Source organism: Schistocerca nitens, chromosome 4 (genome assembly GCF_023898315.1).
Source record: "Schistocerca nitens isolate TAMUIC-IGC-003100 chromosome 4, iqSchNite1.1, whole genome shotgun sequence".
NCBI lineage: Eukaryota > Metazoa > Arthropoda > Insecta > Orthoptera > Acrididae > Schistocerca > Schistocerca nitens.
The window spans coordinates 353,430,161-353,442,618 of record NC_064617.1 but is presented as its reverse complement, the minus strand read 5'-3'; the positions used below and the strand labels follow the sequence as shown (position 1 = coordinate 353,442,618).

The following is a 12,458-nucleotide window of genomic DNA, read 5'->3' as shown; positions in this document are numbered from 1 at the left end:
CAGTTGCTCAACATTTTCATGTCTGTTCACCCATATGCAACCATCATTCAGCCCAGTCATAATGCCATTATCCACCACAGTTGTCTTGGCACCCATTTTGGATAGCATCATTTTGGCATACACAGTACACTTTAACCACAACAACACACAAACAGTACACAAACCTATTCATTTCGGACATGCTCCCACCCTTGGCCCAAGATCTAGTGGTCATGCCCTTTCATACGTTAGATGAATCACTTCTTTTGTGCATTAACGACAATGACTGCACTGTTTATCATGCCCCGCTGACACACTTTATATACCCAACACTGCTAGGGCTATGTCCTGCTGTCTGCAAGTGGTTATTGCTTGTTGATGTCGAACATAGGCAGTGGTCACATTTATGTCGCTGGACCCCTAATTTTCAGATGTCTCTGCATAAGTTTATGCTGCAAAGTCTTTGAAATGGACATTTATTGTATCCTTCTCATGGATCAGTGGTGCTGCGGTATTTGGGAGTGATACTCGGTGTTAATCTCATCAAAAATTACCATAATAGTGTAATGCACCATTTTGTGGAACAGCTTTCAATTACAGTCAGTTACTTTGTTATCTGCTTAGTTCTATAAATTGTTTATGACTGTCACTATTCTTCCATTGTCTTGTGTGTGTGTGTGTGTGTGTGTGTGTGTGTGTGTGTGTGTGTGTGTGTGTGTGTGTGGTATGGGACTTTTGCCACCAGCGCAATATGCATTCTAAAATGAATAAATTTATATTCCAGGATCACCATGTCTAACATACGCATTGGTGTCTTGGGAGCAGGCGTGGTAGGTGTGACAACTGCTTTGGAACTACAGAAGGAATATCCTTCGGCTTCTCTAACTATTATTGCTGACAAATTTGGTCAGGAAACTACAAGTGATGGTGCTGCTGGCATATTTAGACCAGCCTCTAGTTTCTGTGGTCCTACTGAAGATATTAGCAGGTAAGTAACACTGTAAATGACACTCTTTGACTGTGTTGTGGCGATTGTGATATATTTGGTTCTCTGAAAATAGAAGTAGTAGACTGAAAGCAGGCTGTAACTGTATTCATATGGCTTATAGTTGGAAACTGAATGTGTATAAGACGGTGCCAGACTTAAAACTATAAATATTTACATTAATGAACATAAATCGAGGAAAAGCAAATACTGACACACAGCACACAGATATATAATGAGTTCACAAAGGCATATGTAAAAGATCAAACACACACCTCTCTCTCTCTCTCTCTCTCTCTCTCTCTCTACACACACACACACACACCTGCCTGTGATTTATTCCATCCTATGTAATATTTTTTCTAGATAAGTAGTTTTGTAAATATTAAGTTGATGTCATAGTTGATATTCCACCTGTGCCTGGATAGGTGAATGGAAAATAGTCTTTTGAAACAATCAACTTCCACATTCTCAGAGAGGATTTCTTAAAATAGTGGTATTTTATGATTTTCATGTGTATTCAAAATAGTGCAGCATCATTCATTTTCTCCCAAGATGCCTTTGAGATTTTCAGGAATATGATTGTTTTGCTCAGTACTTCCACGTGAGAGAAAAATCCATCTCTACTAATGTGTAATGGACATAATAATCTCACAGAATAAGCATTATATTACTTTATTTGGTCTACAAGTTATTGCTGTATTACCTCAGATACACATTGTGCTTTTTCCCCAAAGTACAGCCCTGAAGAACTGGGGTTCAATTTACCTGTGTGACCCCTCAGGTGTCAGTATATTTTCATAGCATAGAAACTGCACAAGCAGTGTCTGATCCCTTGTTCAAAATGGAATAGTAATATCACCAGTGTTTGGAAATTCATTGTTGTATATAAGGTAACGTATGATCATCTTCAACTGTTGACATTTCATTTTTGCACCTACTATTGTCAAGTTCATGGTTCCGATATTGTATGACAGGCTCACTTTTTCTGTAACTAAAGGATAAAATTTAATCTTCACCATCAAGTAGTAACATCAAAAGAAAATCAACAACAAACTTCAACACAGTTATGATTCAGATTTCAAATTCTCAGTTTGTTGTTATGCAAACAGTAGATCTAATAGACAAGCTGCAAAATATATGATTCAGACAAATGTAATATGCAGTGTTGGATTGCATTGCAGAATAAGCTGCAAACTGCTGTTTCATCAGAGAAGGGCCAAAAGCTGGGAAATATTTTAACATAAAAACTGGGTTCTCTCACCTGTAAAAGACCAAAGAAAAGATGGGATATATAACTTGACAAGTAATCCAGCTAAACCCTTTAGATAAAGCGAAGACCTTAAACATACCACAGACAAAATTCCTTGGGACTTTAAGCTGGTGCCACAATTTAATGTATAGAAGTGGCCCCTGTGTTTGATGAGCTACTTCACTTGCAAAGATTGTATTGAGAAATGTGTCAGCTTCATGAGGCATGTAATCCAAATGCAGCAGTGGCACCTATATCTGTACACTAGATATGAAACACCACTGGGGCAACCTTCTTTTGGGGCATACCGACCAATACAACAACACTGGACTATAAATGGTCAAAAAGCATCTCATTAAAAACAAGAAAAGACAAAGAATTACTGTAATGGTAGGAGGTACGGCAAGTGAGGAAAGCTGTCCCACTTTGTTGTAGTGAAGTGTAAAAATAGTCCAAAGAAAATTTGTTTTAGGGATTGGTGATTTGTTTCCAAGAAAGAGACTGGGAAATGACAGAATGAATGAAGAAATGTCTAGCTCCTGTTTGAAATTGCATTCTTCATGCATTGCTAAGTAACAGAGCTGTGCTAGTGTTGGATACCTTTAAAGGTCATCTGACATCTGGAGTAAAGAACAGAGGAGAAGACATACCTATTCATAGTATGTGTTGATTGGACTTCTAACTCTAGACTGGATTGATATACTTTTGGAAGGGAATCATGCACTCACTCAACTTAGTGAGATTAAATGCCATCAGTTAGCCTTATGTGTTAGTGGATTATCTCTCATGATGTACAGTACACCGTATTCTATCATCAAAGAGTGCAAGAATTGCCATGTGTCAAATTCTGTGGATGCTAGTAAGGATTACACATTTTTGGAACAGAGTGACAAAAAATACTGACAGTTATGAAAAAAGTTCTGGTAGTGAAGTTGAGTGACATCAGCAAAGACTGGGAGGTTGGTATTTCTGTGTAATTTATCTATATAACAACACTATACTAGCTATGATAAAATTTTCGTATTCAGTTTTTGTAGATGACTTAATAGCCATAATTTACTATGTTACTTATCTTGTTGAACTGCATTCATAAACAAAAAATAGGATTTCATGTATGCAAATCCAGCCTCAGAATGTGCATTATGATGATGTATGATGAAACATGAAATTAGATTATGATGATGTATAATAAAACACAAAATTAGATTTTGAAGCTCTTTGGTGAATGATATATCAATCAGAATGTGGTATGCTGTTTATTAAATCACTCAAATTTATCATTATGCTCCATTGCCTCCCTGCCATTTGCACCCATTCAGTACTGTGATGGACATGACATGGCATGGCATGTACTTACACATATTCGGGAACTGGCATCACAAATAAAAATAACTGATTCAAACACTCTCTTATTTGAATGTTCCGTAAAGTAACTTTCACAATAGAATGGGCATGAAAGAGGAAGAAAAACATAGATTCTCTGTCATTTTCTCACTATGGTTTGTGTTTTGGTTGGCAGGAGAGCCAACACCATGTTACTAGAGGAGGCCGAAAGGCACGCGTTTTAGCTCACGCAGGCTGGCGTGAGGTCTGGAACAGGACAAGGAAATTAGAATTTAGAAAAAAGGACGTAGCTGGTGGAATACTTAACTTTAATCCATTAATGGTGAACGTCGGTCTGCACGGTACATGATTCACAATATCAATAGTAACTGATAATGGCGCCTTGCTAGGTCGTAGCAAATGAAGTAGCTGAAGGCTATGCTAAACTATTGTCTCGGCAAATGAGAGCGTATTTTGTCAGTGAACCATCGCTAGCAAAGTCGGTTGTACAACTGGGGCGAGTGCTAGGAAGTCTCCTTAGACCTGCCGTGTGGCGGCGCTCGGTCTGCAATCACTGATAGTGACGACACGCAGGTCCAACGTATACTAACGGACCGTGGCCGATTTAAAGGCTACCATCTAGCAAGTGTGGTGTCTGGCGGTGACACCACATTCCTCCCCCGCAAATCGGCGTACGGTTGTGGCATAAGGCTTCCGCCCGCCATGGGTAGGACCCCATGTTGACGTATGCGATGAGGTGGGGAGCCTAACAACAGGCGAGGCTGTGCCACCCGCACCCTGCCATTCGGACCGCGGGGAGCTAGGAAACGCCTGAAAACCTGCTCCAGGGTGCACGCGAACATGCGGTGTATGCGCCCGCAGAGAGACAGGAGGTGCCGAAGGGTCGACCTCCATCGGGCCGGGGCACCCGACGGGCAAAGACGACATATGGTCCGGAGCGGGCAAGAGGTCCATGTCGGAGGACAGCTGGTCACGGGAAGCGATCGGCGGTGCGTGACCCAGGGAGGCGCTTGGCGGCTGCAGCGAAGCGTCCACTGCGGGCGTTGCCGGCGGGAGAACAGGCAGCGGCGGCGTGTCGCCATGGGGCAAAATGGAAGGCAGCGTCGGTAACACCTGGGGCTGAGGCGAGCCAGTAGATGGGTCCCCAGGGCGCTGACCGGACGGCACCGTCGCTGAAAGCAGATGGCGAGCGGCGGATCCTATGCGACGACAGAGGCGTAGCTGGTTGAGATGCTGGCGCACCTCTCCAGAGGCCCCCAAAACCAGATACATAGCGCGTCCGAGGCAGCGCAGAATGCGCCCTTCGAGCCAACGCCGTGAACCTCGATAGTGGCGATAGTAGACAACATCGCCTGGAGCAAAAGCAGGTGTCTGCCGCTGCACAGGAACCTGATGCGGCGGATGTAGCAAAGACATCAAGGTTCGATGATGACGACCGTGGAGCAACTCAGCCGGCAAGCGACCATCCCGGGGCTGAGAGTGATACGAGGACAAAAAGAGCAACAACGCATCCTCCCGAGAATGCAACTCTTTTAACTTCAACATCTGGGACTTGAAAGTCCTGACCAATTATTCAGCGGCTCCGTTTGACTGTGGTGGAAACGGCGCGGACGTCAGATGTTGAATACCATTGGACTTGCAGAATGACTGAAATTCTGCGGACATGAATTGTGGGCCATTGTTGGAAACAATGGTCTGTGGAAGACCTTCAATGCAAAAGATAGCAGATAACGCTTGGATGGTGGCAGATGACGTCGTAGAAGACATCTGGACAACAAAAGGAAAGTTACTGAATGAATCTACCACAACCAACAATCGAGCATTCCAGAATGGACCAGCAAAATCGATGTGTAAGGGTTGCCAAGGGGAAGTGGCTTTTGGCCATGCAAAGAATTTCCGCGGTGGTGCTGATTGTTGTTCGGCACACGCCATGCAAGAAGAGCACATGTTCGTAAACGCGGCATCGATTCCGAACCAAGTACAGTGCTAACGAGCAAGTTGTTTCGTTCGCACTATACCCCAATGTCCTTGGTGGAGAAGCTGTAAGACAGAGGACTGCAACGAACGTGGTACCACGACCCTCAAGTCTCTCCTTGTGAGCAAAAAATCGGCGAACCAACGGATCCCCGATCCGTGACTTTGACAAGGGCCATTGCGTAGCAACAAAACGCAGAATGGTAGCAAGGACAGGGTCAGCAGCTGTGGCTGTAGCGACACGAGGAAAATCAATCGGAAACGATTCGACCACGTCATCGGTTTCCGCATCAATGAACATGCAAGCAAGTTCAGAGGAATCGAATGCTCTATCCTCAGCAACAGGCAAATGGGACAACGCATCAGCATTTCCGTGCTTAGCAGTGGACTGATACAATATATCGTAGCGGTACTGCAAGAGGAAAATAGACCAGCGAATGAATTTCTGTGCTGTACGTGGAGGTACAGGCTTGTTCGGATGAAAAAAATTATGTCAAAGGTTTGTGGTCTGTGATTATGTTAAAGTGACGACCACACAAGAAATCATGAAACTCTGTAACACCAAATACGAGAGCCAATGCTTCTTTCTCAATCTGTGAATAATTTCTTTGCGCAGACGAGAGCAATTTGGACGCAAAGGCAATAGGGCGATCGTGCGATCCATCTTTGTGCGCAAGCACAGCACGGATCCCGAAATCCGATGCATCCACCATCAACAAAAGGGGCTTCTGGGGATCGAATGGCGTAAGGCAAGTATTGGAAAGCAACGCCGATTTCAACTGGCGAAAGGTACGTTCGCATTCCGTCGTCCAGATGAACGGAACACCTTTATGGCGTAAGCGATGAAGCGGAGCTGAAATGGAAGAGGCATGCGGCACATATTTATGATAATAGTTGATTTTTCCCAGCACACTCTGTAGCTGCTTCAAATTCTGCGGTGAAGGCAAGTCTTGCATGGCACGGAGGTGCTCGGGACTCGGATGTATGCCTTGGGCATTGAGTACATGTCCCAGGTAGGGCAAGTCACGAGCAAAAAACACACATTTGTCCTTCCGCAAGCGAAGACCATTTTGTTGCAAGACCTGAAATAATGTTCTGAGGTTGACTAAATGTTCTTCTTCCGTCTTTCTGGAGATCGTAATATCGTCCAGATAGTTTGCTGCAGTAGGGACCGACGCACAAACAGTTTGTAGATATTGCTGAAACAATGCAGGGGCGGATGCACACCCGAATGGCAGTCGGTTGAATCGATACAAACCAAGATGCGTGTTAACCACCAAAACGCGCTGGGATTCTTCGTCCACCGGTATTTGCAAGTACACATCTGCTAGGTCCAACTTCGAAAAATATTTACCCAGGCACAGTTTGTCAAAAAGACCTTCTGGGCGGGGTAAAGGAAAAGTTGCAATCACTAGTTGTGGATTCACTGTTGCCTTGAAGTCCACACTAAGTCTCAATTTTCCGGAAGGTTTTGGCAACAATATTACTAAGGGTGATGCCCAGAGAGAAGCCTGCACACGTTCAATTACACCCTGCAATTCCAAATCGTGTAATGTTTTTGCGACTTCATCACGCAATGCGTGGGGAACATTGCGCGCTCTGAAAAATTTCGGTTGCGCGTTTACTTTCAGTTCCAAATGTGCTTTATAGTTCGTAGCGCAACCAAGGCCTGGTGCAAAAATGTCTGCAAATTCTTCACATAGACGAGAAACACTGTCTGAAGGCACAGTCTGGTTCACTGATAGGACCTGATTTACTATAGACAAGTTAAACAACTGAAATAAATCGAAACCAAACAAGTTCACTGCAGAAGAAGAACAAAGGACGTAAAATGACACAAGTTTTGTTTGTCCTTTGTATGTTGCAAGAAGGCTGCACTGTCCTGACACAGGGATCTTTCGACCTGAATAGCTAGTTAGCTTAACATTCGCGGCACGCAACGGAGGGGTGCCCAGCAGTTTGTAAGTGTCTTGATTGATCAGGGAGACTGCAGCTCCGGTATCGAGCTGGAATGGTATCACTTTGCCGTTAATGTCCAAGTCTACAAAAAGTTTATTGTCCTGCTGACGACAAGAGCGACTGTCTCGTGCAACGTGAACTGACACTGGTACAAAATTACTTGCGACTTGACGGGATTTCCGGCAATGTCGACGCACACTATTTGTGGGATGAACACAGTCACTGTTAGAGAGAGTGGCACTGGGCGGAGTGGAATTAACTACATGAATTTCCATGGGCGAAGTTTCACGAGCCTGAGTATCCTTGGTTTGAATTCGGCGCGAAGCAAAGGGCCTGGAATGGTTGTGAGTGTCCGATCTGAGCTTTTTCTGGCAAACACTCTGAACATGTCCTTTTTTATTGCAGAAAAAGCAAATAGCCTGGCGTGACGGGCAATTCTCACGCGAATGTCTAGTAGCACACCGCGGGCGTGATTTTAGCACTGCATTTGCTTGCCTGTGCGGCACACGTTGCTGAGAGCCTGGCGGCAGCGGCGCGGCCGGGCACGAGGGCTGTTTACTGCTCCGTGCAGCTCGCCCGGCGGGCTGGTTAACCTGACACACGGCTGGTGAAGCTTCAAATGATTCCTGAGCAAAGTCAAGTGTGTCCTGCCGATCCAATATGTCCATCACTTGTTGAATGGAGGGATTGACTAGTTTCAAAATCTGTTCCCTTATATGAACATCAGAAACGTTCTGTGCAATTGCATCACGTACCATAGTATCTGAATAAGGGAGTCCACATTGACACTCAAAAGCACAATCCCTAGTAAGGCCTTGCAAGGTTGCAACCAACTCCAGATTATTCTGACCCGCCGTACGTTTTGTACGAAAGAAGGTATACCTTTTCGCAACTACATTGACTGATTCTTTGAAATATGCATCTAATGCAGACAAAATTTCATCGTAGGACAGAGTTGCTACGTCGCGTCGGGGAAATAATTTGACTATCAACGGTACGTGTTCACCCCTACTGAGGACAACAAAAAAGGCTGCCGCTCGTTACCTTGAATTCTGTAGGCGGCGAGATGGAATCCAAATTGGCGTGACCACTCCGTCCAGCTTTCCAGTGCAGCATCAAAAGGTCGAAAAGTTGGTGCAACAGCGTGTTGTGGCTGCGTTAGTGATGGAGCGGTGGCTGCCGCATCGTTTTGCATTGCCCGTTGACCCTGGACAAGCTGTCCAAGGGCATCCAGTAAGGCCTGCATCTGCTGATTCTGTAAGCGATAAAATTCGGACAGTACATCTGGAGATTGTGGCAAAGCCATTACACAAGTAAATCAGGGCAATATCGATAAGAACACGGTATTGCCTCGTCGCCAATGTTTTGGTTGGCAGGAGAGCCAACACCGTGTTACTAGAGGAGGCCGAAAGGCACGCGTTTTAGCTCACGCAGGCTGGCGTGAGGTCTGGAACAGGACAAGGAAATTAGAATTTAGAAAAAAAGGACGTAGCTGGTGGAATACTTAACTTTAATCCATTAATGGTGAACGTCGGTCTGCACGGTACATGATTCACAATATCAATAGTAACTGATAATGGTGCCTTGCTAGGTCGTAGCAAATGAAGTAGCTGAAGGCTATGCTAAACTATTGTCTCGGCAAATGAGAGCGTATTTTGTCAGTGAACCATTGCTAGCAAAGTCGGTTGTACAACTGGGGCGAGTGCTAGGAAGTCTCTCTAGACCTGCCGTGTGGCGGCGCTCGGTCTGCAATCACTGATAGTGGTGACACGCGGGTCCGACGTATACTAACAGATTGCGGCCGATTTAAAGGCTACCACCTAGCAAGTGTGGTGTCTGGCGGTGACACCACAGTTTGTCCACCACCAGCCGATTGGTTGTGCAGTTTACATGTCACACCAACATTATTTAACCAACCAAACAACAGTGTCAAATGATGGCTCATGTAAGTTAGACTCCTAAAGTAACTGTCACCCGAAGGGAATCTTTTTAACTATGAAACAACAAGTGGTCCACTTTTACTTTGGAATAAGAGGTCCTTTAACAGTCTGTATTAATGTTGATTCAAAAACTGCTTTCTGACCCTCTGGGCATTTTTATTAGTTTCTGTTTAGGGGTTACTGATATTTGATACAGAATTAGTTATGGACTTACAGTTCCTCTTGTTATTAGTTTATAATTTCATTGTTTTCTTGTAAGTCAGGTGTAGAAGGCAAAGGAGAATGTTAAAAAATTCATGTCTACATGAGTTTAGATAATTTTGTGTAAATATTTCCCAAAATGTTAATTACCATTTTATGGGCTGTGTATTTAGTGATGTGTTCTGTGGCTTTTTGGCTGTCAGATGCCCCAAAGAATCAGAGAAAATAGAATTTGATGTAGAATATAAATTAATACAAAAGTAACAGAGTTAAATTTAATACTGCTGATTGTCACCCAGGCAGTGGATCAATGACTCCTACTACTACTACGAAGACATCAGAAAATCAGCTGAAGCAGCACATGCTGGTGTAATCCAGATGTCAGGGTACATACTTTCAAGTATCAACAAAGATATTGTTCAGGTAAGTACCCGTCCTTGTGATATATTTCTTCAGGTTTTCCCAGTGATATGTTGATATTTAGATGGCGTGACTCACTGTCTTCCTCAGTTGCTCTCCGAGACTTGTCTTTTGGTGTGTCAGGTCCAGTGCTGATGCCTAGTGCTCCATCTTCAGTCCACACTGTGTCAGGCACTCCATCTGCAGTCCGCACCTGACACAGTGCGAGCTGCAGGCAGAGCACCTGATGTGGCGCAGGCTGTGGACTGAGCATCTAGCACCATCCAGGCATAAGTACCGGACATAATACACCCAGAGACCAGTTTCAGGGAGCACCTGATGAGAACAGTGAGCCAAGCAGTCGAAATATCCTGCAAGAACAACACAAACAATTGGCAGAAGACCTGGTTATTCAACATGTGTTATATTTGCTTAAGTGAGTGAGTGATGAGTATGACAAGACAGACCTAAACGGCTGCATTCTCATCATTATTCTATCAACTTAAAAAAATTGAATAATTGTGATTTTCTATCAAACATGTTGTAGATTGTGCAATCTGTTTTAGTCCACTAGAAGACTGCAGTAGAAAGACAGAATTGTTTTTGGGCCATGTGTATATTACAAACATGTCCCATTAACCTATGGACAGCACACGAACAAAGGACTAAAATATTAGTAAAGGCTTCTTTTTTTATTTGGTGTGGGGGAGCGGCGCAGGTGTGTGCATGTCCGTTAGTCCATCGCATTTTTTATCCATATGCTCCTTTCTGCTTTTTCTTCTAGAAAGATCATTCAACACAATTTAAATAATCATTACCTTCTTACCTGATTGTGTTTTCATGGTGGAATCAACAGTCACAGATGTCTAATGAAATCTTTGATGCACTTAATATTTGACTGAAGTTTTTGGGGGACATAAATCGAGGAAGGTTCTCCAGTGGAGCCACTGAAGCAAGACCAAACTCAACCTTAGCAGGCACAGCTCAAGTAATAGCTGAACACACTTACATGTGGTTTACTGCTAAGAAATTGTCTCTCAGAAGGACCTTACACACTGGACCTCTTTGATTTGCTTCAACTTACTGGATTTGAACCTCATTGCCTGGAAGTCACTTTTCTAAAGCAGTAGGATAAAGAAACACAAAAAAGTTGTCTTTTAAGATAAGAAAATTTCCAGGTACTGTTAAGTGAAATACATTTATAGCTCATTAATATAGTCGTTGGTAGTTGAGTCTCTTATGTAAAAGTTATGTAATCAATAAGTTGTTGGTTTGAATCTCAGTAGTGGGCAACACTTTTTAATTTTTAAAATTTTATTTTGTTATTTATTTTTTATTAAAATTCCATATCTATTAACCAGAGAAATGGTAATTAATACTTATTGAATCATAGTTCTTAAGGAAAATGTTTTATGATTTGTAATTATGAGGGCTATCTAGAAAGTAAAAGACATTTTGGAATAAAAGATTTTATTACATGCATTTTAAAGATACATTCTTCAGCTATTTTTCTACATAATCACCACTCAAATTGAGGCACTTATACTGTAGCACAAGTTTTTCAATACTGTCCCTGTAGAAATCTGCTGCCTGTGATTGCAACCACTAGTTTATACTGGCATGCAATTCGGCGTCAGTATCAAAGTGTTGTGTAGCGAGCCATGTCTTCATTACTGGCAAGAGGTGGTAGTTTCAAAAGTTCCATTAACATGAAATGACATTTTCCACAAATTTTCTCTTTGATTTTCATCACCAGCTCATTGGTCACTAGGCTAGACCCACCACTGTGGTCCTCTTTGTGAACATTGGTATGGTTATTTTCTCATAAAATCAATGTACCACTCCCTCACTTGATTTTCACTCATTATTCCTTTTCCCTATGCACCCCAAAGGTCTCGATAAATTTCAATTGGTCAGATGTTTTTTACCAACAAAAACCTACTCACAGAACGCATCTCACAAGTATCGGATTTTGTATTGCAGCGCACATTTTAACACATCACAGAAAACAAAGTAGCAGAGAGACAGACCACACGCTACCATCGCTGGATGTTTACTGGGTGTAGGAACATTATAGCACCAAGATAAGGGCTGTAGCCTTGCCCACCACCACGACAGACCAAAACGTCCGTTACTTTCTGGATAGCCCTTGTATTAACCACATGAAAATGAGAGTGTTCATAATAAGTTAAAATTTGGTACAGAAATACTAAACATTAAGCACAAAATAAGATCCTTTTATATTTCTAGGCATGGAACAGTATTAGTGATGTATATATATTTTTGACATTAAGGTATTTTGTATGTCTTTATCAAATTTTATTTTATTTTCACACAACAAGTAATTAAAAGCATAGATGTTGTTTTTATTAAAAATTGTGATTGAATAAAAGTAAAAAAACAAAACATTTCTACTAAAGAGAAT

The 12,458-nt window shown here is 42.7% G+C and overlaps 1 protein-coding gene across 7 annotated transcripts in view; it reads left to right on the top strand.

Moving 5' to 3' along the window:
- Positions 1 to 12,458, top strand: part of LOC126251818 (D-aspartate oxidase) — a 253,875-nt gene that overhangs the window by 168,879 nt on the left and 72,538 nt on the right. For all 7 annotated transcript variants that reach the window (XM_049952470.1, XM_049952473.1, XM_049952472.1 and 4 more), the window contains 2 exons: positions 764 to 967; positions 9,934 to 10,057. In XM_049952470.1, coding sequence (XP_049808427.1) covers positions 764 to 967; positions 9,934 to 10,057 — 328 coding nt within the window. The remainder of the gene's footprint in view (positions 1 to 763; positions 968 to 9,933; positions 10,058 to 12,458) is intronic.